The 24,388-nt window shown below is 36.0% G+C and overlaps 4 protein-coding genes and 1 non-coding gene across 7 annotated transcripts; 2 read left to right on the top strand and 3 right to left on the bottom strand.

The window, feature by feature from the left end:
- Positions 1 to 262: 262 nt before the first annotated feature.
- LOC117633443 lies at positions 263 to 3,876 on the bottom strand. The gene is made up of 5 exons (XM_034367057.1): positions 3,634 to 3,876; positions 2,334 to 2,478; positions 1,751 to 1,838; positions 666 to 732; positions 263 to 583 (listed from the first exon to the last, which is right to left on the bottom strand). Exons 2-5 carry the CDS (start codon positions 2,440 to 2,442, stop codon positions 530 to 532), a joined length of 318 nt encoding a protein of 105 aa, XP_034222948.1. The 5' UTR covers positions 2,443 to 2,478; positions 3,634 to 3,876; the 3' UTR covers positions 263 to 529.
- A 4,860-nt stretch (positions 3,877 to 8,736) lies between these two features.
- On the top strand, positions 8,737 to 11,021 carry LOC117634912 (probable xyloglucan endotransglucosylase/hydrolase protein 32). The gene is made up of 4 exons (XM_034369192.1): positions 8,737 to 9,038; positions 9,163 to 9,263; positions 9,381 to 9,598; positions 10,245 to 11,021. Exons 1-4 carry the CDS (start codon positions 8,846 to 8,848, stop codon positions 10,609 to 10,611), a joined length of 879 nt encoding a protein of 292 aa, XP_034225083.1. The 5' UTR covers positions 8,737 to 8,845; the 3' UTR covers positions 10,612 to 11,021.
- A 1,502-nt stretch (positions 11,022 to 12,523) lies between these two features.
- TRNAY-GUA lies at positions 12,524 to 12,614 on the top strand. The gene is given in 2 exon segments: positions 12,524 to 12,560; positions 12,579 to 12,614. It is a non-coding gene; the product is annotated as a tRNA-Tyr (tRNA).
- A 586-nt stretch (positions 12,615 to 13,200) lies between these two features.
- On the bottom strand, positions 13,201 to 17,986 carry LOC117636118 (E3 ubiquitin-protein ligase RFWD3-like). The gene is made up of 13 exons (XM_034370584.1): positions 17,488 to 17,986; positions 17,309 to 17,384; positions 17,106 to 17,195; positions 16,973 to 17,017; positions 16,629 to 16,709; positions 16,002 to 16,128; positions 15,832 to 15,890; positions 15,414 to 15,524; positions 15,171 to 15,310; positions 15,044 to 15,083; positions 14,737 to 14,799; positions 14,457 to 14,650; positions 13,201 to 13,941 (listed from the first exon to the last, which is right to left on the bottom strand). The coding sequence occupies exons 1-13, from the start codon at positions 17,907 to 17,909 to the stop codon at positions 13,446 to 13,448; spliced, it is 1,944 nt and encodes a 647-aa protein (XP_034226475.1). The 5' UTR covers positions 17,910 to 17,986; the 3' UTR covers positions 13,201 to 13,445.
- A 3,023-nt stretch (positions 17,987 to 21,009) lies between these two features.
- Positions 21,010 to 24,001, bottom strand: LOC117633565 (E3 ubiquitin-protein ligase RFWD3-like). 3 transcript variants are annotated; one of them, XR_004586683.1, is made up of 7 exons: positions 23,360 to 24,001; positions 23,205 to 23,277; positions 23,015 to 23,104; positions 22,889 to 22,933; positions 22,559 to 22,639; positions 21,701 to 22,206; positions 21,010 to 21,540 (listed from the first exon to the last, which is right to left on the bottom strand). XR_004586683.1 is itself a non-coding variant. In XM_034367212.1 (6 exons), the coding sequence occupies exons 1-5, from the start codon at positions 23,746 to 23,748 to the stop codon at positions 22,571 to 22,573; spliced, it is 666 nt and encodes a 221-aa protein (XP_034223103.1). In that variant the 5' UTR covers positions 23,749 to 24,001; the 3' UTR covers positions 21,010 to 22,206; positions 22,559 to 22,570. The 3 variants fall into 3 exon arrangements, 2 of the variants coding, with proteins under 2 accessions (XP_034223103.1, XP_034223104.1); XM_034367212.1 differs by having other exon boundaries at positions 21,010 to 22,206; XM_034367213.1 differs by lacking the exon at positions 21,701 to 22,206.
- Between the last annotated feature and the right edge of the window lie 387 nt (positions 24,002 to 24,388).

Genomic DNA, 24,388 nt, shown 5'->3' with positions numbered 1-24,388 from the left:
TGTATTCCTGGCTGGGCCTAAATATTTGAAAACGGAATTTGTAATGTCATATTGATACCATATGAGCTCTTGGACACATTTTCTTGGAAGCTGGTTTCATAAGAAGTTCTGCATGTGTACCATATCATTTGGAATGAGATGGATTCAACGACCTATACCAGCAGTAGGAATTGAACTGGCGGTGGTAGCACAGGACATCAATTATAATCACACTACACTTCCAGTCCACAACTTTCATATATTATTGCAGTAAGAAGAGTAGTCAAAAGGCAAAAAGTTAATTGATCCAATCCAATATCGAAACTGAAATACAGAATTTGTTTAGTTGATTACGCAAATTCTTCGCTGTCATTACGAAATATGCTAAGATTAATGGATCTCTACATGTAATCTATATCTCCACTGCAAAGACAATGGTTTACACGATCAGGAACGAGAAAACCAACTCTACCTTGAATGACAAATTTAAAGCACAAACAAAACTATGCAAAATTCTTACTGCGCAGAAAGAGCACAGGATATACATCACTTAGTCATAAAGGCCTTCTTCATGCCAGATGTCAACTAAAAAATCCACCATCTCCTGCATAACCCACCAATTTAAATTGTTCACATCAACACCATCTAAAAAAGGAAAGAGAAGGAAACTAATCAGAGAAACTTACAGCTAAAGGTATGGACTCCTGAAAAGGTTCAGTAGATAAAAGAAGATCCTCATACGTTGTGGTCCAGCTGAAAAAGAAGATCCCTTCATTACTTTCCTCTGGAACAGGGAACTAAAAATTTGCACACCCACTACAAGAGGATATCACAGAAGGACACATAGCCAATAAATTGATAGCACCCACCAACTGCAACTCTAGGAGCATATGATTCTTTCACTTACATTGCAAATTCATTTATTTCAGATATTAGAATACAAGTGAATTGTCTTCAGCTTTTTTATTTTTATTTTTTTTATAATATCATTTTTGCTTCTTCATGAGCACAAATATTGTCAAGTAGAGATGCTAATTTAATCTCCTCAAGATCCATCCTTTACATAAAATCATGTCAAAAAAAATGCATACTGCAACTCCCATGCCAGATTTGGAATTCAATTGTAGAACAGCTAACGAAAATAAAAAATAAAAAAAGTTAACAGCAAGACAAAAATAGGCTTCAAATGAGACCATGGTAGTCAACACTTCAAAACATTAGTGATAGGGAAGTCCCCTGCCACTGGCCTTCTCTTATTTAAAATCAAAGGCAGTACCACGTGTGGGCACCCCTGGGCTGTAGCCCAGTGCAAAGTTTGGCACAAAACTTTTTTACCTCAATAAATTCATATTTTTTTCACATTTAAGTCTAGCCCTATTTATCCCATATAAAACTTAGTTCACCCATTTATAAGCAAAAAAAGCCCAAAATGCAGCTTTAAAACTACAGACTTATTTTCTTGGTTACTTCAGACCACAAACTTAGTTGTGTAAATATATATTGTACTAGTTTTTGGCTCCACAAAAACTTGGCTAATATTTTTTATGTCAATGGTAGCCCACCCCTCCAAAAATCCTGGTTCCACCCTTGTTTAGAGGATTCCCAGGTCAACACACAGAGACACAAATGTAGATCACTGCTTCACTTTTCCCCTAGTCCAAATAAAAAAGGAGTACTTTTTGGTAGAGCTAGTGAACAAGTGACCAGAAGAAGTGATGCAGCCTATTAGTATCTAGATCATCAGTGTGACAGTAAGTGTACAAAAATGTACCTCATAATTGGTTCTCTTGGCGCTCTTCTCAATTTCTCAGACTCATCACCAACCCATTCTCTTCTCCTCTCATGCCAAGCTATCTCAGCTGCACCGTAAGGTCATCCATGTTATTGATAGAATAAGATACTACTTCAGAAGATTCTAATCATCCAAGGGGAGAAAGAAAGAAAAACAAGTCGTAGAGTACCCAAAAGTAGATTAGATAACTTTCAAGCAGCAGTCTGTCTGAATCTCGATGATATTAATAATTTACTGAATAAAATTCTTCAACTAATTGACATAATGACTTCTTTCAAGTGTGGAGGAAAGATATTACCTTTCATGCTTCTAAAATGTCATATATCATGCACCACATTAATAACACCAATTGAAACATCCACTCTTATTCACACCACAATTCAGAGAAAGACTTGGAAGAAAAGAAAGAGTTCTGTTATAAGGTTTGGCCACACTTATACCAACCTGTACCGACACTAGACTCATTATTGGCCAGGAAAATAAATTTGGTCTTCATAATTTTAAAAAAAAACAGCTCCTTTTATTTTTCTGGCTGGGGTTGATTCTGGGGAAAGAGGCATACCATGATTAATAAAGACTTCTTTCTCAGTACGCTTCTCCCTACCAACAATATTTGAAGCATCTGAAGGTTGCTTTTCTTGGAAATTAGAATTGCTACCATTAGTTTCCATTCTCCCTAGACTGAACAACCATAGCCTTCTAAAACACTGCTCCAAAAAAGAAAGTAAAGATGGAGAAGTAATCTCCAGCGAGAAACAGCATCAGCTTCATAAGAGTAAAAAGAAAGAAGGAAAAAAGAAAGAAAGGAAGCAACCCATGCAATCAGATGAACTTTTAGCACATTTTTCAATCTTATCATATTCACCACAACATACAGAATTCATAGCTTCTACTGTTCTACATGTTGTATTGAAATTATGAATGTACAAACAGTACTCATGAAACCCTTATATTCGCTATATGATTTGTCCAGCTAGGCCCCTTCTCCTTTTCTGTGTGATTCTGTTCTGAGACATCAAGGGTTATGTCTTGGGCCCTCCCCTGTCCATATGACCTTCACTCTCAACTGAAGCTTCTTTGCCTTTTTTTTTTGGGAGTATATTACTCCCTAATAGTGGAGGCAACAGCCTTTAGAATTATAACATTACTGTTTACATACACAACTCAAAATTATGCTTCATCAGAGGATGGATAAAGAAAATTAACCCTTCCCCCAGAATCCAAAATTTTAAATCACACCAATAATTGGGATTTTGCAACAGGTTTTAACTTTTAACCACCGCAAATTCAGACATTAGCTGGTCATAGCAGAGATGGATGGACCGAGACGGTAGCTAGCTTAATATGTCTCTCTTCTTGCATCTTGGACTCAGCAGCTATTACATTGTCTAATTTGTTATCATCACGCACAACATTCAACAGTGCATGTTTCACAATTTTTAACTCATTCCAAGAATCCCCATTCCTTTACAATTACCAAACATTTTCTTTATGTCTAAAAGAGTCCATTTTTTAACCAATCTAATGTATTGTAGCCCACAGTAACCCCATGTCTAGTATTCAAGATTCCGAAAATAAATTGCAACACTTCAAGCAATCTAATCACCTCACAGTCATTCAAATTCACAATCACATTCATCAGTTTGCTTAATCACATACTACCCCAATCCTAATAAGGCATAAACCAGAAAACCAACTTCAACCAAAGACTCTTAACATGATTAAAAATGCATTTTTCCAGATTTCAAGATAAGTACTTTAAAACAATCAAAGCTTCAAATAAGATAATATACAAATAAATAAATAAACCCACCAAAAAGAAATAGAACAAGATTAGGAGGTAGGTGGAGGGAAGGCCATACCTGGGCTTCTGGGACTATGAAGTCTGTGACTGTAGTTGGCGCAGTGTGAAGGGAAGCGTTTTGTGTTGGGGTTATGAACTTATGAGTAACAACGAAGAAAACGAGAGGCCTTAGAAGATTCAAGAGTCTGGTTGGTAAGACAACACAAAAATATATGATATGAATTCTTATGATAATTCCAAGGTGGAGACTTGGACTTGGAGAACGAAGTTGGTGCGGCTTGAAAACTTGGACTTGGACTTGGACTTGGACTTGGGACGTGAATCTGGAGCATCCATTTCGAGACCCCAACCCATATTTAATCTTGGACACGTGGATGAAAGAGAAATGCATCAGAGCAGAGCCATTTAATCGTGGTCGTGGAATTCACCAAGGCTTGGATTTGCAACGTTTAATGGATGCCGCGGCTAATGTTTGGTTTTTTTGGTCGGATAAAATGTCTTTTTCTTTTGCTTTTAGGAACGGAAAATACCTATCATGAATTATTCTTTTTTTTTTTTTTGCCTACTGTAATTTATTACTATATAATAATTTAACCCGGAAAAAAAAAAAAAAAAAACAGGTGTTGATATGACCGGGTGAAGTTGAGTAGAAATTATTTTTTAAGTTGGAAAAAAAGTCATTTTCTTTTCAATATCAAATAATATTACGAAGCAATGTTTGAATTTACGATTTATTCTAACATTGTGAAGAAAATTACTACTAGACTAAGAGGTAGTAGGTGATCATATAAAAAGTTAAAAAGAGAATACTCTTGACAAAAATGTGTGATGAACACAAAGGAGTTTAATTGAAGCACACTTGTTGCACAAATGTCTCTAAACAAGTATTGCATCTTATACAAATTGTTGGAGATAAAAATTGGGCTTGGATGCTTTTCTCTCAGCTTTTGGGCTTTGTCTGTGAGGTAGATTTGGTCCAAATGAACCAAAATTAAGCTCGGCCTTCACTGGTCATTGCTTCTCATATTATATTTTCTTCCTAACCACATCATCATATGTCAACCTGCTAAATTAGTAGGAAAAGAAATTGATAAAACAGTCAGGCTAAAGACAACCACTTATCACCTCAAATTTTGATTAATATGAAAAATTTCTTACTTATTGTGAATAAATAAGATTTAAAGTAAGGGCCAGTTTGACACTGCTGTACTGTAGAAACAATCGGTGTCAAATTAGATACAATTTTTATATACTTATTTTATAGGTAGACCTAATTTGCATGCATCTTGTCCTTAGTGAACTTATTTTATTTTGGAGCTAAGCTCTCATAGCATAGGCTTGTAGCCCTTCCAAAGCTCACCAAAGTGTCGGTGGGGCAAAGCATACATGCATGGCCGTCTCACAATTTGGGATTGTTTTGTTCATATATACCGTCCTCAATCAATTCAAAGCTTTATGCAAAGGTTCCTTGTCCTATATGCATGATGTATTTAGCATCTAATGACATCATTATTATTAATTATTAATGTGTCCCATTTGTATTATCTCTGCTTTTAACGTTTCGATTTCATCAGTTCCACACACAATCTATGGTGGTTCTGGATTATTTTGCAATATCCTTTTTGCACTACGACCCTATAATTAATATTTGGTCTATTATTATTAGACCGACAAGCTTTTATTCGATAGCAACTTAATTATAACAACAAAGTCAAATAATAACGCCGTTATATATACATATGAACGGATCCGTGTCACTACAAATTTGACATAAATTTTTAACCATTACAATTATTCGAGAGCAGCTTAACTATAACAACAAAGTCAAATAATAACAGCGCTAGATATATATATGTGTGTGCATAACTTTTATTTTCTTTTTGGGTTGTATATAACAGCAAAAGATATGACCGACTACTTATTTTTTTCTTTTTCCTTTTTTGTTGTTGCAATTATTGTATTGTTGTTTGAGTGAGAATTGAAGCGTGGGCCATGCTTAACAAACCCCATACTCAGAAGCTCTTAGTTTCGAAGTTACTATTTGTTCGAGTAGTGCAATCTCTGACTTACTTGATCTTTAAGTTTCAGTTTTTTTTTTAGCATTGTTTCGACTTTTTTTTCCTTTTCCTGTTTTTGGTCTGGACATGCATACCTTTGATTGATATTCAAGCAAAAGCACCCTGAGGGTGCCTACCACACAACACAATCAATTGTATAGAAGTTAGATACAGTTGCATGTTATGTCACTTGCATTTCTATTCCAATCCCGCACTAAAAAAAATGACTGCTAAAACTTTGTCAAACGTCGACGTATAATTTCGTTTGAGCTATGCTTCGCGTGAAGAATTGCCAAAAAGGAAACTCATCATGTACATAATTGAATGCTCAAACAAAAAGCAGACTTGACTAATGATTCGGATATATAACGTCGACAACCTAAAATGGAGGATTTCTTGTTTGTTTTTGCGTGTGAAACACCATGTATATGGAAAGCAACTAGAGCCCAAATTTTGAGATGGCATGATAAATCACGATCTAGTCTCGATGGATTGACCAATTAATTAACTAAAATTCTTTTTTAATCTAGATATTGACGTGACCCGTGACCTATATTTCTGGAAAGGAAGAAGCATATGTACAATTTACCCGAAAGCAAAGGTACGTGTGTGTACAGAATACAGATCATATACGTACGTCCAAGTTTCATGAGCTTCTTGATTTGTCGGTCAACTGGGCCCCACCTTAATCTCTGGCCGACAAAATAGTGCAAATCTACAGTAGAGAGAGAGAGAGAGAGAGAGAGAGAGAGAGAGAGAGGCAGCACAAAATCAAACATGTATTGATCAGAAGAATGTGGTTTAAGTTAAATTGCAGCCTAAAATTCATGTTGTTTTTATTGAAGTGTGCCTTTCAGCCCCGTATGCATGTCTTTGAAGTTTCAAAGTTTGTGGCTGCCTGCTAAGATTTTGGGTCGTCTGTACCATTTTCCGGGGCCATCTAGACTTCAAGTTACATGTGTATATATTTATGTAGAAGATTAAGATGCATGGTTGGTGTGTGTTAGGGTTGTATTTTCTGAGATGGTCCACAGAATCAAATGTTTGATTCTGAGAGAGAAGGGTTAGGGTTATTGTTTTATTATGCAAGACAAAGAAAGATATGTGTAGGGTTTTGGTCAGCATCTTTGAAGGAAAATGGTACAGGAAGGATCGAGCTCCTTGGGGTCTTTAAATGGTGGGTGGATCCCTAAGCTTACTGGTCAATCCAGCCATTAAAGGTTCCAACATTTTTGTCTAGGAAAGTAAATGAAAGCTGCCTTCTAAATTATATTTCTGTCAAAATGTAACAGGACGTACGATTAGCGAAGGAAGAAAGGAAATTATTCTATATGCTTGAATGCCTTTTAGCTACATATTAAATGACTCAAAACTAGTCTGCTTCACCTTATCAACTAATAATATTGTTGTCATCTGGCCTCCCCTGTGATGAGGGATTCTAAACCACTATAGTTACAGAGAACAAGATTCGAACTCGGGTGCAAGAAAACTTAATAACCTAATTCAATAAACACTTTGCCTAAAGTGCATGTTTATTCATCGGATGACTGATGTTTAATTAAAGGTTAATGCAGTTTAACGTCCCTTCAGTCATTGCTAATTTCATGACTAAACAGATAGGCTATCTAGACCAAATGTGTTGTATCAATCAAATTGTTACAAGGATCGACCAAAATATACAGAATCAAATTAGCGTTTTGCAGAAGAAATTGGTGTATGAAATTTGATTGGGCACGATATATGGCATCTGGACTTTGGTTTTAGGGGTTACAGTAAATTGGAAAAAAAATTTCAACAAAATGATACAAAAAATAAGTAAAAATAAAATAAAAACTAGATATGCATAGTAAATATCACACACAGTGTGCCTTAGCCTTAATAATGTTATATCATTTGTGCAACTTTTTGTGGAAGAAATTTTGTTGTTTGGGCAATCAATCAACAAATGAATAAAATATGAAGAAACGTAAGTAGCTCACTTCATGAGTCAAAATCAATCGATCTAATGCCTTGTAATCAAATCATGCATTGGTCCCATCTTGCGTAGCCCCATGCCCCACTACATTGATGAACTTCACACGTTCAAATCCATCTCTGTATTCAGACAGAACAAAGAAAAAATAAAGGAAAAAAAAAAAACCCATCTCTCTGCATTCATGTATATATGTATAATATCCCAAGCTGGCCAATAATGATCAGGATGCTTCTATCTGTGCCATATCATTATTTTTTTTAAACTTACAACTTCATCATCGAACAAATTTCTTCTCTTTCCATCTTGATGATTATAGCTACGGTCCGCTCTGATTATGAAGAGGGGGAGAGAAGAATAAAATATTTTATTTTACTTAAATAATGTTTGGAAAAAAATTAAATAAATTGTTAAGAGTATATCCACATCAAAAAAGTGAAGTCTTGTCTCACGAGATATAAAATTTTGGGTAAAAAACACATAAGATTATGAATAAATTTTGTGTAAGATCTATTATTGGCACTAACAAACATTTGACACTACTCCACAGTCCACTGCATGGGAGCTGACACACTGGCAAGAGAAGGGGAAAGGTAAAAAGAAGACACAATATGGGTAATCCAACAAGGTTTGTTGAATCCTACCCAAAAAAACAAGGTTTGCTTTAAAGGCAGGGACAGAAATTGCATGTAGCTTTCCGATTTTTATCCCAAGTTCGTTCCTGTGGAATCACAAAACTACATATGCACAGCACAGAGAAAGAGGAAAGAAAAAAGGGCACATTTAAGAGACACCTATCTACCCATTCTGCATCACATCCTCTTTTCCTAGCTTTCCAACCTTGCAACCAAAGCAAACATGTTTCCTCATTAAGGGTAGGAAAAAAGTGGTTGTGTGAATTGGGATGAGACAGAGAGAGACAGAGAGAGAAGAAAAATCAAAGTGTATATATAAATAGTAAGTATAGTTTATATCATGCAAAGTTTTGGTGGTTTCGTCCCCAAAAAAAAAAAAAAAAAAAAAGCTTTGATGGTTAATTCTAGTAATAATGTTCTTATAATATTATATATATATATCAAACTGCACTACCATACTCTTCCTATATATACACTTGGTCTTCAGCTACCTCTCTCTCTCTCTCTCTCTCTCTCTCTCTCTCTCTCTCTCTGTGCCCTGCATTTATACAGAGCCAATTATTCCATCTTCACTATACATTTTCCTCATCTTCCCATTCATATTTTATGGCTCTCTTGCTCTTCCTCCTAATTCTTTTGGTCCCTGCAAGCAATGCTAATTGGCCACCATCACCTGGCTACTGGCCAAGTTCTAAATTCAGGTCTATGAGCTTTTATAAAGGGTTTAGAACTCTCTGGGGTCCTCAGCATCAAAGCTTAGACCAACATGCATTAACAATCTGGCTTGACAGGACCTCAGGTCTCCCTCACCTCACCTCACCCTCTTTCTAGTTCACATATTTATGTTAATGCTTCCTTAATTAATTACCAGTGTACCTGTTAATTAAAAAAATTTCATAATTGTCTCCATTTGATTGCAACAGGTAGTGGGTTCAAGTCAGTTCGTCCATTTAGATCCGGCTACTTTGGTACCTCCATTAAACTTCAAACTGGTTACACAGCAGGAGTTATAACAGCTTTCTATGTGAGAAATTAATGAACTCCACATTTTTGGCTTAATTATTTTCTCAAATTCTATGTATAATTGTGTCTGCTAAATGCCTTGATCAACTGATCAGTATTATATTTATTCTTCTTGCAGCTTTCAAACAGTGAAGCTCATCCGGGGTACCATGACGAAGTCGACATTGAGTTTCTGGGAACTACATTTGGGAAGCCTTACACTTTACAAACAAATGTTTACATCAGAGGAAGTGGGGATGGAAAAATCATTGGCAGAGAGATGAAGTTTCATTTGTGGTTTGATCCCACTAAGGCTTTTCATCACTATGCTATATTGTGGAGCCCAAAGGAGATCATGTAAGTTTTTTGTGATCATAGTTTTGAGCTGTGCTTGAAATCAAAGATTAACTTAGAACTTTTCATGTGAGTAATTATTTCTTACTCGCAAAAACTTTATAGGAAAGAAACCTATCCATCCATTTTCTACTGAGCTTTAATGATTGATTGATAATTTGAAATGCTGGTATTTCTGCCATTTTCAATTTTTCAAAGTTGAGTAATAACCTGATCATGCCAATAATTCTTTCTCTGAAATTAAGGAAAAGCCAAGCGACAGGACAGTGGCAATTATAAATTAAGAAAGAGAGAGTAAAGAGATGAGATTTGGAATGGTAAAAAGCCTATATATCCTCATTGGGTTGAGACCCTTTGTCAATGATGTGGAGTTCTAAGATCCCATATAATGAAGGGATGCCATTTGGGAAAGAAAAAGCTGTCTCCATTATATCAGTCTCTATCTATTGATTGACAACAAAGACAAAACAGAGGGAAAAAAAAGATAATAAATCCAAATCTAATAGTACAAAGCTATTGGTTCCTCTTGCTGGCCACTAAGTCAATAATATAATATTTAATCTCTGTTTTGATTATATGCCATATTCATCTTGTTGTTAGGTTAATTGTCTTATAGTTAAAATTTATCCCATATTCATTATTGTTACAGATTTTTGGTGGATGATGTGCCCATAAGGAGGTACCCTAGGAAAAGTGTAGCAACCTTTCCCTTGAGGCCAATGTGGGTGTATGGCTCAATATGGGATGCCTCATCTTGGGCAACTGAAGATGGGAAATACAAAGCAGATTACAGATATCAACCATTTGTTGCAAAGTATACCAATTTCAAAGCCGGCGGTTGCAGCGCCTATTCCTCCGCCTGGTGCCACCCGGTATCTGCCTCCCCGTTCCGGTCGGGTGGGCTGACTCAACAGCAGTACAGGGTCATGAGGTGGGTTCAAACCAACCATTTGGTATATGACTATTGCAAGGACTACAAGAGGGACCATTCCATAACACCTGAGTGTTGGCGCTAAAAGTGAAAGTGTCATGCCATATGCTTCATATTGGAAATTCCCCTCAAATTTCACTTCATTTAAGTGCTTTTTAATGATGGTTTTTTGTTTAAAAAGGAAAAAGCTTGTGTGTCAGATTGCCACGAGATGGGTCATTACTTTGCCAAAAACATAATGCAAGGAAATATGAACATCCAAGGCTCCAAAAGAAGAAAGAAAATTTGTGTACTCCATTTTTGTTATGCAACATTTGGTGTACATTGTAAGTTTTCCATTTTTGTTTGATGGTGCATTTGGTGTACATTGGCAATTTACAAAAAAGAAGAAGGAAAAGCCCATGGATTCATGGCCCTGTGTGATGAATTCAAAGAATGGAGGATATGGGTTTTGAGCAAGTGTATGTGTGCAGCCAAGCACTTGTCATTCTTCAATAATGCAAAATAATTTCTTTCTGTTTTTCTATTTTTTTTGGTATTGTTCTATGCGTCCCAGTGACTGCCACAGAAACTGGGGCACTTTATGATTGGTCATCTTCTCAACTCTGAAGCTCCAGCAGTTTGATTTAAATTAAAACAAATAGAGAGAATGGCAAGCAGCAATAGTAAGTGAGCACATTTCCCAAGACCAATTTTCCAATTGTGCGGTGGATCAAGTATTCTCATGTGAAGGCCACTTGAACTAATGGCCGAGAGTGAACAAGGATAATTGCAAATTAAAAATCATGGGAATTCAGAGTGAGATGTAAAAAGCAGAAAGGGCATTGCAGCAGCAGCATGCTGCATGTGGAATTTTCTTGCACCAGATGTGTCAGAGATTAGTTGTTTGATTTAATTTCCATGAAATTTGACATGATATGCTAACAAAAAATGACATGACCTGCATCTAAATTCTAAACCAACCAAAAATATGAACCCTAGAATTGTTTTATCATCTAAATATTTATAAGCAGATTTTTTTTTTTTCCTTGAACATGACCTGCATCACACAGTTGTAAGTAAAACCAAAATGAAGGGAGCCCATATAACGCTTGGGAAACATGTTTCTTTCCTGCAATCAACATGACCTTTGAAAATGATTAAGATGATTTGAGCAACAATAATGCATAAGGCATAAGAGGCCCAAAAGATGCCCAAATGAAGTAGATGGGGGGAGGTTTTGAAGTTTTAAAATGGCCTGAAAATGATAGAATGTTAGAAACAAAACAAATAGATATGGTTGAAGCAAAGGTCCATATCCTCCTCTTCCCCTCAAGCCCTTCTTCTTTTGGCATGTTATGAACAATCTGATGATGAAAACATGTCTGGTTTGAGAGCAGCTACAAAGATGATGTCCACCCAACACCCTGATTCATAAAGCATATAATTCATTGTGATGAGTTTTCTTGATTGAACAATTTTTTGCAACTTCAATTAAATTATTTTTGAGAAATATTATTGGGCACTGAAATTCCCATTTCACTCATTGATGTTAACAGAAAATGATTAACATTATTATTAAACAAACATTGGAAGACGTTTTCTGGGGTCCATGAGAAAGCATACAATATAAATAGTGAGTTTTGTTGTTTTATGGGTTTGATGAGTTTTGTTTTTGCTATGATATTATTCTGACCCCCCTAATAATGCTATGATAATTGCCACCTACTATGGGGTTGTAATTAATCTGATATATTCATGTTGATTGCTATACTGGGAGAAGAATAATCACTATTCTTAACCCATTGTTTCTGATTGATATGGCATTTTCCATTCTGGGATTATTATTATTATTATTATTTTTTGGATATGTCAGCACTAACTTGAATTTTTGAAACACTTGTTTTTTCTTATTATAAATTTTTTCTCTTTTATACAAAATAGTTGTTTGTGCTCAATTTTAATAGGTGGCAGTTTGGATGGTGATAAATATATTTCGCACGCATTAAGTTCCCAAGCCGACCTTAGCTCAGTTGGTAGAGCGGAGGACTGTAGTTGGAGTATCCATCGGTTATCCTTAGGTCGCTGGTTCGAATCCGGCAGGTCGGAATTTGTTTTTTTTCTTCTCCTTTTTTTATTTTATTTTTTTGAATCCGGAGGTTAAATTCAATTTTGGTCCTAGTTCCGGGGGGAGGGAAAGGAGTGTACGGCAATTTTCTATAAATAAAAAGCCCAGAATGTGGACGTTTCAAATTTATTTGAGTTTTTCTTCCCCTCTATTTTCTGTTTGTGAGTGCTTATTTTTTATTTTACTTTTTCCTCCAAAGGAAGGAATTATACTTAGATGAAGTTGGATATTGTTTGGACCAAAATTAGCATGGGCCAAATTCCTTAGTTAATTTTGGCCAGTTCTGTGATTTAAACGACTAAAGCTCACCAAAAACAAGCTAGTTTAAATGACTAAGTGTTTACCAGCAATTAACTATTTTTGAGGCCCAAAGCTGGTGGGACAAAAACAAATTCAACTGATAAATTTAGTTGTAGTATTTATCTTCTGAATGATAAAAAGTAATTCTAAATTCCAAAAGAATATTATTAATAATAATGGAAGTGGATAATGAATTGATGATATAGTTGTATTGATATCATCAATACAAAGCACTATAGAACCTATATATAAACCTTGGCACTTCAATTGTCATGACTCATGGCTGCTTAGAGCCAGCCCAATATAAAGCACCATGTAGAATTTATAAACATTTGCACTTCAATTGTCAATATAAGGGCACAACTGCTTCACAGGATAAATGCAGGCAAAGATATGTAAAACCTAAATACTATAAAGGCATTAAAATATATTATACAGTACAATTACAGCATCGGTACTTCAGAAAAAAACATACATAAATTGAGCAATTACATAACTGCAAATGATCTATTTCATGAAAGCCTGGTACTGAAGAGTTGCAGTACGTCGCCACTTAAACAACTAAGCAGACCTTTCTTCAAAGCAGGAGTGTACTTGAGATCGCGAACAGGATCTTTATGCAACTTAAGGCTCTGGAAGGTTGTAAAAGATGGCAACTCTTCTAAAACCACTTTGGAACTTAACTTATCCTCTGATGCAAACAATGTGCGATGATTTCCTAAGTCGATGATTGCAGATTTTGGCAGTCCGATATCACAGACGTTGGTGCATGCAGATCCCAACCTTTTAAAACAGTTGCTGCTGTCTGCTCTCTTTAGTAAAACAAGGGAACCCACTGTTCCTTGTCCAATGCCACCACGGGAAGGAGTAAGCGGTGGTTGAGAGAAGATTGTCTCATCGGACATTTCCACTTTGGGACGATAGGAAGCGACAATGTTGTCACTACTAGGACAATAAGCAAGAGATATGCAAACTCCTTGATTCTCCGTTTGAGGAACCAATATTGGCCTTCATAAAGTTTAAATTCTGTTAGAACAGAGCCATGCAGTAGTTGACCAACTATTTGGAATATATTTAAAATGAAAAAGCAAGAGAATTTCATTTGTTGCGATCCAAAATATCATCCCTTTACAAGAGGAAATACATGGATAAAGAAAATACAGCATCCAATCAACAGAGCAAAGCGTATTCTTTTTTTCTTTCTTGATGAGACTGCAATAATCAACTTAGATAGGAGAAAATGAACCAGGGAAAAAAACATTCTTGTGTATTTTGGCCTTTTAGTTGTGACTTGCTCTAAAAGGTCATTACAAACATGCAAACAGACCATCGGTTTATCAAAAGCAAGCAAACAAGCCAGACTAACATGTTAAATGGCATCACTCACGGTAGATATTGAATTCTTCTTTTTTCTTTCTTTAAAAACAATATTGATAAAATCAGACGGGGTAATCAAGAATATTTAGAGATCCATATGATTTCATAGCTGTGAAAGAAAGAACAGGACACATATTTGAACTCACCCTTCTTCAGCATTATCAACGTTCCACAGACATAAGCCAATTGAAGAAGCGGACAGCACTGTTCTAGCACCAGAAGGGAGAGCTGAATTATTTGGAAGGGAATGTACAGTATGAATTGGGTTGTTTGTCAGCCCCTTTATCGTTGCAACAGGACCTGCAGTTCGGCGCAAGTCAAACACCAAAAGAGAGCCATTCTGCAAGAATAAGAAAAATGAAATTAAAGCAGAGGATATACAAGTAACACCTTCCAAAATACTTAAAATGGAAAGTAGGATCAGACCTGTAATCCAGCATATACATAATTCGAGTCATTGAGATCCCAGGAACATGTCCAAGCAGCAGCCTGCAAGCAAAAATGTCAACATGAAGAACAAACAATAGAAGAGTAAAACAGACAGATTAACACATATTATGCCAAGCATATAACTTTAACAGTATGTCATGCTGAGTGGCTTTAACCACTCCCATACATAACCTGAACGCGCGTAGATAATCACGTGAACAAGTTCTTTCACACTGCATAATACAGGAAACACGAGTTTTTGAAGTTAGTACAAAACAATATAAACAACAGATCAAGATTTTACCGGTAGATCATAGGCAAGGATGACATTGTTGCTTTCCATACTGTAACAAATAACACAAGTGTCAACCAGGAGAAATATATGAAGAACGTACTAAAATAACAGTTGAGGAAGTTAACCGCAATGCAACCTGAGAACTGACAACTTCTTCCCTAGGCAAGCAAACAGTGCAAGGTCACTGTTCGTAGGGCAAATGCGTAGGTCCCTAATGACTTTTATAGATCTAGGAAGGAGAATATCATCTCTGTCATACGGAGGTATCAAACTCAACTGCAGAACCATATTTAAGAAAGATCAAGAGCAGTTCCTGTGTTATAATATACAAATATAATGCAACAGAAGCACAAACTTTGTCCAACCCCAGAAACTTTACTTTGGTAAGCGCTTGTGTCCCACCTATCCCAGCAAGCCTTCGTGAAATTAACACAATTTGGTTAGATGCATCAACATCAAATAAACGAGCACCATCTACCTGCAACTCCTTCTGCAAAGTTCACTATCATGAGGTTAACATTATGTGGAACAATAAAATAATATAACTTCTTCCTTTTCACCAATTACTAGAGTGGATTTCCAGCGAATATCACACAAAATCTGGCAGTAGTGCCCTACTTATCAAGACCACCATATATGTCTTTTTGCTGATATAGAGATGATATCTGTAGGTCCAGTTCACACACAATGATGTGTATGTTTGTGTATTTACCTCCATCTCCGTGTATATGATGAAAGAGAAGAGGAAAGGAATATGATGAAAGAACAAAGCATAAGAGAAAGGAACCATGCCATACCTCTAATATGAAATTGCAAGAATACGCTTGTCCACAGAGCTTTGAGTCAAAGTTCCACCCTAGGAGACAAAGAAAGCATGGTTTCATATCATTATGATAAACTTAACTGCCATTGAAAATGAATATCTTAAGCTTTAAAGATGCTAAAATATGAACATGAATACACTAACCATAAGATTTTTCGTCTAAGATTGTGTTAGCAGATGCAAATCTTCCTTCAACGGCCCCATGAGCATTGACTTGTCCAGATGTTCTGCTATGCGTGTCTCCTAATAAACGCTCCAAATATGTTGTCCTCTACAACGGCAAAAATTTAAAAACCAAATGTAAAAGAGAAATACACTCCTAAAATAATATTTAGAACATTTTATTTTTCTACAGAAAACAATCCAATCATATTTAATGTACAAAGACATTTTTTTCCGAACAGTCATTCGAAAATGCTGCAGGATTTTTCTTTGCATGCTCTATCTCAAGTCATGGATGCTTAGAGATGCTCTAAAGCAGGAACCAGCCCAATATAAAGCACTAGAGAATATATAAACATTTGCACTTCAATTGTCAATATAAAGGCATAACTGCTTCACAGGATAAATGCACACAAAGATATGTAAAACTAAATACTATAAAGGAATTAAAATGTAATGCGAAAACAGTAACAGTTTTGGAGGCTGAGAGAAAGAACTACTGCTGATACAGAGGGCTATATGACCAGAAAAAATAAAATAAATAAAAAGCCATTAAAAACCATAGATTATGTAGAATCAGAAGATCAATTGCATTGCAAATAAGCTTACCTCTGTAAGCTTCTGAACTTTAAGCTGCAGTTCAGCCTCTAACTTTCGCCATTGAGCTTCTTTCTTACACCAACCAGCTCCCTACAAATACAAGGAAAAACCATTGACTTGATAAACAAACTAACGAATGAATAAGGGAAGGTAGCCCCTCACAATATAATATAAGTTGAATATGTCTGAGTGCGTATCCACATGCCTCTATCTATAATTTACTAAACCAGAAAAATGAAGGCATGTATATCGAAGAAACAAAGAATTTACTATATTATGTACTGGACAAAATATGATTGGAACAAAACAAATTATGAGAGATATATATTAATTCAGTCCGAAGATATCCCTACCTTCTTCTCAAGAGAATCACATTTAGCCTCAAGTGACCGAATCATCTACAAACAAGAAGAACCTATCATTCAAAATGAGTTAACTTTGCACAGTTTTAGCGGAAAGTATCAGCCTTGGGAGATTGGATATGACCTTTTGCGATTCTTCGTCAACAGAAACAATTCGTGAAGCAAAAAGTTTCCTAACATCCTTCAACGCGCATTTCTTGTTGCATTGAGGGCACTAAAAAGAAGGAGAATGCACAGCCAGGAATGTCAACAACAAAGAAGAAAAACCAAACTAACTTCAAATTTCAAAGAAATTGGAAACCAGGGGGTTGTTAGACAAATCATTACCTTCCCTGAATTTTTACGCTGCTGTAGCCATTTTCTTATGCAGGACATACCATATATGTGCCCACAAGGAAGGCAACTGCAATCCGAAAACCAAAATTACAGAAATAAATCATCTGCAACACTTTAGACTGAAGAAAAAGTTATATAAAATCACAAAGAATTGAGGTTTGAATTCGAACCAGATGTGGTGATCACCGTCGTTGGTCCAAGCCTCCAAGCAAATAGGGCAAAATAGCCCATCGATTTCATTCCGAGTCCAGTGGCTACCTTGGGAACTCTCTGCACTGCCAATTCCATCGCACGACGCCGTTTTGCCTTCTCCAGCTCTTCTCCGCTTACGCCCCCATTCCTCAGCCCCATTGCTCGCCACTGTTTCACGAGAATTTCCGGCACCGTTATGAGAAACACCAGAATGCTGTAGTGATGCAATGTACACAGCATAATCCGTGTCAATTAAGTCTTCGTCTTCTTCTTCTTCTTCTTCGTCTTCATCGTCTTCATCTTCTCCATCATCATTGAATCCCGGTGCTGCGTTTTGGTCCTCTTGGAGTTCCTCGTCGTCAAGAAGTAAGATGGGGGAAGGGGGGTGAGGGTTTGCCATGAGTGAGTGAGAATTGGGGAACAGTTGCTAGGGCTTCACAGTAAGTGAGGGAGAGAGAACTGTTGAAAATTGTCGGTTTCTTGAAGATTAATTTTGAGATATTTAGTGATATACCCATTTCTAGCACTAATATTATAAATAAACCCTACACAATTGAATTTCTATAAACAAACCCAAAAAAAACCCAAAAAATGATAGCTAGCCTTATTAGAATTTAATATTGATTATTAAATTACTTTGATGCCCTATTGAGTGCTTTGGGTATTTTTATGAGATTTTGGGGTTGGGCTTGTTTTAAGAAATTGAGATGAAATTTGGGATATACCCAAATTTATAAATAAACCCTACACAATTGTATAAAAAAAACCCAAAAATGATAGCTTTTTATTTAATATTGATTATTAAAACTTTGATGCCCTAAGTGCTTTTATTTTTATGAGATTTTGGGGTTGGGCTTGTTTTAAGAAATTGATGGCAGTTTTGTAATTTATAAGAAGTTAAAAGTTTTTTTGTTATGTTGGGGTGTTTCTAAAGTCCATTTTATATAGGGTATTTTTATAATTTGGGCCCCCATATTGGGTATAATAGTGAATCTCCCATTAATTTTTGGTGGAAAATCAAAACTTCCCGTTTTCATTTTCTATAAATAAAAAAAAATATACATCATTTTCATTGGAATTGGAATTGTTTTTTTAAAACAAATTCAAACTCAAGTATAAAAACAGAAAACACTAAATTATCGTTTTAATTTTTTACCCAATGTGTTTTTGGTTGGTTTGATTTTTTTTTTCCCATTATTTTTTTAATTTTTAATTTTCTCCTTTTTTTGCCCTTTTCAATTTTCAGTTTTCTCGTTCCATTTCATTATTTTATTTTGCTACACCAATGTATATTAATTTTATTATAAAACCATCATATTTAATTTAATTTCATATTTATTTTAAATTAAAGATAATATTATCCTATTATCTAGGTTTTTCTAAAATTAGAATTTTTTAATCATTATTTTAATTATACATAATTATTTTCAAGTATATAATTTTAGACCTTTAAAATATCAGAATTAAAAATATATATATTTTTTTTAGGATAGAGAAACGTGCATACCGTGAAGGTCATAAGCTTAAACGTATTTCAATTAAAATATAAAATAAACTTAAACGTATTTCAAATAGAAATTAATTTACAGATGTAATATAATATGTGATAAAGAAACGTGCAGAGCTTGAAGGTCATAAGGAAATGGGTAAGGATAAACTGAGCCAATAAGAAAGTGACTAGAAACCATCCATAAGCAACAGATAAACAGAAGAACGAAGTTGTCATTCTAATGAACCGTCTCTTCTCGACCAAAATGATCTGCTTGATGCATCCGACACCAAGCAAGATCTTAATCCCAAATTCTTATAATAGGAGGGATACATGTCTTGGCGCCTTGTGTTTTTTCAGCCAATTTGCAATTTGTCTCGCAGTGTATTTATTCATCACGGTGATGGGCGTGCCCCCGCCTCCACTCAGCGGTGCTGTGGTACCCACACAATGCGACTCGCTCCTCCGACTTAACGGCCACGTGGGATCTGACCCTCCGCGCCACAAACCCCAACGACAAGCGGGACATCTATTGCCACACCATCCATGCCTCGCTCTTCTACGGTCCAGGGTACCAACATCTTAAGGAGCTGCGGCAGATGTACCGACTCACAGTGTTCGCAGCAACGTCGTTGCATCCCTTGTTTTTAACATCGTCAAACCAGACAAGTGTGAGTTTAATGACAACAACACAGCTCTGTCGCTCAGGTTCGGCCTCAAGCTTTCGCTTTCTTATAGGTATATGGGGCACTTGAGCGACATGATAACTCCCAGTCCCGATGCCGGGACCTCCTTTTGCAACAGGATTCAAGTCCGAGTTTTCTCAGACAATAGTCATATTAATGAAACTGAGAGAATGACGATGGCTGAGAAGTCAATAGCATGCGAGAGGAATAACGTGCGAATGAAATGAGTTTTATTTTTCTATTTTTATAATCATATTTTCTATGTTTTTAATAATATTACTTAGTTGCAAATCTTCCTTTGACAACCTCATGAGCAAATCTTCCTAAAATAATATATATAGAACATTTTATTTTTCTACAGAAAACATTCCAATCATATTAAAGTAGTACACAGACATTTTTCCCTAACAGTCATTCAAAAATGCTGTAGGGATTTTCTTTTCAGACTCTTTAGACATTTGGAGATATCTTTACAAGTCATGGATGCTTAAAGATGCTCTAAAGCAGGAACCAGCCCAACATAATTCACTATAGAATTTATAAACATTGCACTTCAGTTGTCAATATAAAGGCATAACTGCTTCACAGGATAAATGCACGCAAAAAATATGTAAAACTAAATACTATAAAGGCATTCAAATGTAATGTGAAACCAATAATAGTTTTGGAGGCTAAGAGATGCCTATATGACCAGAAATAAAAATCCATTAAAAAGTGGTCACTAGTCACAACCTAAGTAATATTTGTTAAAATGGTGATTCAATATTATATCTAATATAAAAGCCCAAATTATAAAATAAAAAATTCTATATGTAATGGACTTTGGAAACATACTCAAAGTCCATTTATAATATAACAAAAAAAATTTTAACTTTTTTTAAATTACAAAACTGTCTTTGATTTTTTAAAACAAATTCAAAACACTCAATTCAGCATTAAAATAATTTAATAATCAAAATTAAATTCAATATAACTAACTGTCATTTATTGTGTTTTTTTTTTTTGGGTTTGTTTATAGAAATTAAATGATGTAAGATTTGTCTATATTGTTAGTGCTAAGAATAGATATATGACTAAATATCTCTTGTTAAAATGCATGTAATTGGTTATGTATAACATTTTAAGGTTAATTACACTAACAACTGGGAGACATTGAAATGTCTGCCAACATTTTCTAATTAGTAAACCGAATTGGCAAGTTTGTCCGGCAAAGCACGTCAAGATAGATTTTGACGAAATGGATTCCTCAGTGAAATATTTCCAGAGCAATTGTGTCCAGCCAGGTGCTCTGCCGGTGAACAAGCTTCTTTCACGACTGTATGAGCTTAGTTTGTTTTTAATGAATATTTTATTTTATTTATATTGTAATCTAAGTCTTAAATAAGTTTTATTCAAATAAATGCCACAGTAACAAAAAGGGGCGCTCATAAGATAAATGAAAAGACAAATGAATTAACCCAAAGAGGTATGCCCCTCATCCTTGCCAGCATGTTCATCGGACTGCACCACCGGTGGTGGAAGAAACGGGCAAGCTGTGTCGCTGGTGGTGTTACAAACAAGGCAGGCTGTGTCACTGATGGTAGTACAAATGGGCCAGGAGGTATGGTGAATGCAGGGATAAAAGTACGTATCTGTTGCATAGTCTGATTCCAAGACAGCTGAAAAGGCTCCAACATGTGCTCAGCCTCTGCCGCCGAGGGTCAACTCCTCCTCCAAATCCAATTGCCACATGATCGACGCTGATGCCTGAGAAGGAGGAGCCTCGAGGTCACAAACCCACCTAGATCCCAACTCAAGAATCTGTTGCCCGGAATTAAGACCCAATGCCGACGTCATGATATGCCCCTTCACCAATCCTGCACGATAGTCATTCTTGTTGGTGAGCATCTCATCCTTAAAATATAAAATAAACTTAAACGTATTTCAATTAGAAATTAATTTACAGATGTATATAATATGTGATATAACTAGAGCCAAAAGTGTAGCTGTAGCAACCCGATAAAGAAACGTGCATACCGTGAAGGTCATAAGCAAATGGCCAAGGATAAACTGAGCCAATAAGAAAGTGACTAGAAACCATCCATAAGCAACGGGATTAACAGAACAACGAAGTTGTCATTCAAAACATCCACAAAGATAAACCAACATAAGCATGAGCCTAATTCACAAGATCAAGGAGTACCAAATTCATCAGAAGAGTAGCATTATCTCTCAAGCTACAAACCCAAGATCCAAAATGACAAACTACCATAGAGTCTCTACGGTCACCACAAGCGATAAGAAGCCCTAAGCTAAATATCCAGAGAATGAAATCAACTCAAGTGTGAGGATCATCATCCTCTGGACTTTGGTGATCCAATCACTCCAAAGTTGCTTCAATACCATCAATTCTGTGCTCCAAATTCACTCCCATACCATCAATTCGGTGCGCTAATCCAGTAAAATGCTCATCCAAACAGTTAAAGTATGTCATTGCACTGAACTGTGATTGACTGCATAATCTTAGCAGAGTCCATCGATGGCTGAGAGGAAAACAACACTGACCTCAGAAACTATGAGTACTAAGACACCCAAAGGGCAATAACTAATTCCCATGATAAAAGTGAGCAAAGAGGTGGATCACCTAAAACTATAGAGACATTAAAATGTAAAGTGAAACGAAGAATATTTTCAGGGGCTGAGAGAAAACATGACTGCTGATATTTTTTGCAAAAGCATGAGGCCAGAGGGATATATATGACCAGAAACAAAATAAATCAAATACAGTGTAAACGACAGATTCAATAAACACAGTTATACACAATCAGAAGAATGTTACCTTTCGACGTGCATACGAAGGTTATATACAATCAAAATGTAGCAAATTAAACATACCTCTGTACACTGTTAAACTTTTTGCTGCAGTTCACCCTCTCGCTTTAGCCATTCAGCTTCTTTCTTAGAAAGATCAGCAACCTATACATAAAAGAAAGACCATATACGTGCTAAAAAAGCTAACCAATGAATAATGTAACATATACATTCATCATGTGCATACGTTTGTGTACATATATGATATATGACATGCATGTACCCTGCTTCTATATCTATGATTAACTAAATCAGCAAGATGAACCACTTAAGTAAACTGTACTACACAAAATGTGAAGGGAACAAAACAAATTATAAGACATCCAAATCACTTCAGTCACAAAATATCCTTACCTTCTCCTCAAGAGAAGCACACTTATCCTCAAGTACCCGAATCCTCTACAAACAAGAAGAACCCATCATTCCAAATAAATTAACTGAACCAAAATTTTAATTGACGCTCATGAGGTCTAATAATACCTTTTGTGATTCTTCATCAACAGAAAGAACCTGTGATACGAAAAGTTTCCTAACATCCTTCAACTTGCATTTCTGGTTGCATTGAGGACACTGGGAAGAAGGGAAATCTACAACCATGAACGTCAAAATAAAAAAAATAAAATATTTTCAAATAGTTTGAAAATCATGGGATTGCTAGATAAGCCACTACCTTTCTCGAATTTCTACGCTGTAGCCATTTTGTTATGCAAGACATGCCGTATATGTGGCCGCAGGGAAGACAGCTGAAATTGTCAAACCAAAATTAAATCACAAATAATTGGAAATTTTGACGAGATCACTAGGGATTGAGGGTTCAAGTCGAACCAGATGCGATGATCGCCGTCATTGGTCCAAGCGTCCAAGCAGATAGGGCAAAATAGGCCATCGATTCCACTCCGATTCCATTCATTGCCTTGGGAGCCTTCTGCGCTTCCAATTCCACCCAATGACAACGTTCCCGGTCCTCTGATTCTTCTCCGCTTCTCTCCACCCTTCTCTGCCCCATCTCTCGATTCTGTTTCACCAGAAATCCCGCCAGCGTGGTGACCAAAACTAGAGCGTAATAGTTCTGTAAGGTACGCAGCATAATCCGCATCAATGAAGTCTTCCTCTTCCTCTTCTTCTTCTACTTCCTCTTGTTCTTCTTCGAATTCTTCTAATTCTTCGTCTTCATCATAGTGATTTTCGTTGTCTCGATCGCCATTGTTTTGCATCTCTGCGTCTTGGTCCTGTTGAAGTTCCTCGTCTTCGCTGATTTCGATGTACGAAGGATGAGGGTTTGCCGTGAGCTAGTTTAGAGCCTACTGTGCCTGATGGATCCGCGCCTTAGCGTCGGTATACGTATTCAAAAAAACTCTATCGGCGCCTTGCTAATTAGATTCATTAGTTTTAATCGGTAAAATAAAACTCTTCATAATTGTATTTTGCTGTTGTTGGGATCTTCATAATTGTAATTGAACTCGCATTTTGTTCTTATGGCATCCGAATTCTCTTTATCGTTTTAACCATATGACACCCAAATTAAATAAATACCCGATGTGATTATACCCATTAACTATCTCTATCCAGTACCATTTCCTTTCCTTTGGACACTACTTCCCCCCTTTCAATACATTTTTCACACCCCGATTCGAAAGTAATATTATTGGCTCTACTTCTATCATATCATAGTTATAGGAGCTTGTTGCTATAACCATGGTATGATTCATGCTTTAATTCAGAGATAATTCTTATTTTCGAATCGGGGCATGACAATTTTTATTTATATATATAGTTTATTTTTATGAATATTTTAACCTAAAAAATTTTGTCCTTCAACAAAAAAATAAACGTATGGTGTAATTTTTCCTAGAT

This window comes from Prunus dulcis, chromosome 7 (assembly GCF_902201215.1).
Source record: "Prunus dulcis chromosome 7, ALMONDv2, whole genome shotgun sequence".
Lineage (NCBI taxonomy): Eukaryota > Viridiplantae > Streptophyta > Magnoliopsida > Rosales > Rosaceae > Prunus > Prunus dulcis.
This window is presented reverse-complemented; position numbering and strand designations above follow the sequence as displayed.

Bases quoted from the DNA above. Each gene is read 5' to 3' on its own strand.
- LOC117633443 (XM_034367057.1), bottom strand. From the start codon at position 2,442: ATGGAAACTAATGGTAGCAATTCTAATTTCCAAGAAAAGCAACCTTCA. The intron at 733-1,750 runs GTACATTTTTGT...CTTCTTTTTCAG, and splicing joins CCAAGAGAACCAATTATGAG to CTGGACCACAACGTATGAGG. The intron at 584-665 runs GTAAGTTTCTCT...TGGGTTATGCAG, and splicing joins AGGAGTCCATACCTTTAGCT to GAGATGGTGGATTTTTTAGT.
- LOC117634912 (XM_034369192.1), top strand. From the start codon at position 8,846: ATGGCTCTCTTGCTCTTCCTCCTAATTCTTTTGGTCCCTGCAAGCAAT. The intron at 9,264-9,380 runs GTGAGAAATTAA...TTCTTCTTGCAG, and splicing joins GAGTTATAACAGCTTTCTAT to CTTTCAAACAGTGAAGCTCA. The intron at 9,599-10,244 runs GTAAGTTTTTTG...TTATTGTTACAG, and splicing joins TGGAGCCCAAAGGAGATCAT to ATTTTTGGTGGATGATGTGC.
- LOC117636118 (XM_034370584.1), bottom strand. From the start codon at position 17,909: ATGGCAAACCCTCACCCCCCTTCCCCCATCTTACTTCTTGACGACGAG. The intron at 17,385-17,487 runs GTTCGAATTCAA...TTCGGATTGCAG, and splicing joins GACGGTGATCACCACATCTG to TTGCCTTCCTTGTGGGCACA. The intron at 15,311-15,413 runs GTAAAGTTTCTG...ATGGTTCTGCAG, and splicing joins GGACACAAGCGCTTACCAAA to TTGAGTTTGATACCTCCGTA.
- LOC117633565 (XM_034367212.1), bottom strand. From the start codon at position 23,748: ATGCAAAACAATGGCGATCGAGACAACGAAAATCACTATGATGAAGAC. The intron at 23,278-23,359 runs GTTCGACTTGAA...TGACAATTTCAG, and splicing joins GACGGCGATCATCGCATCTG to CTGTCTTCCCTGCGGCCACA. The intron at 22,934-23,014 runs GTATTATTAGAC...TCTTGTTTGTAG, and splicing joins TTGATGAAGAATCACAAAAG to AGGATTCGGGTACTTGAGGA.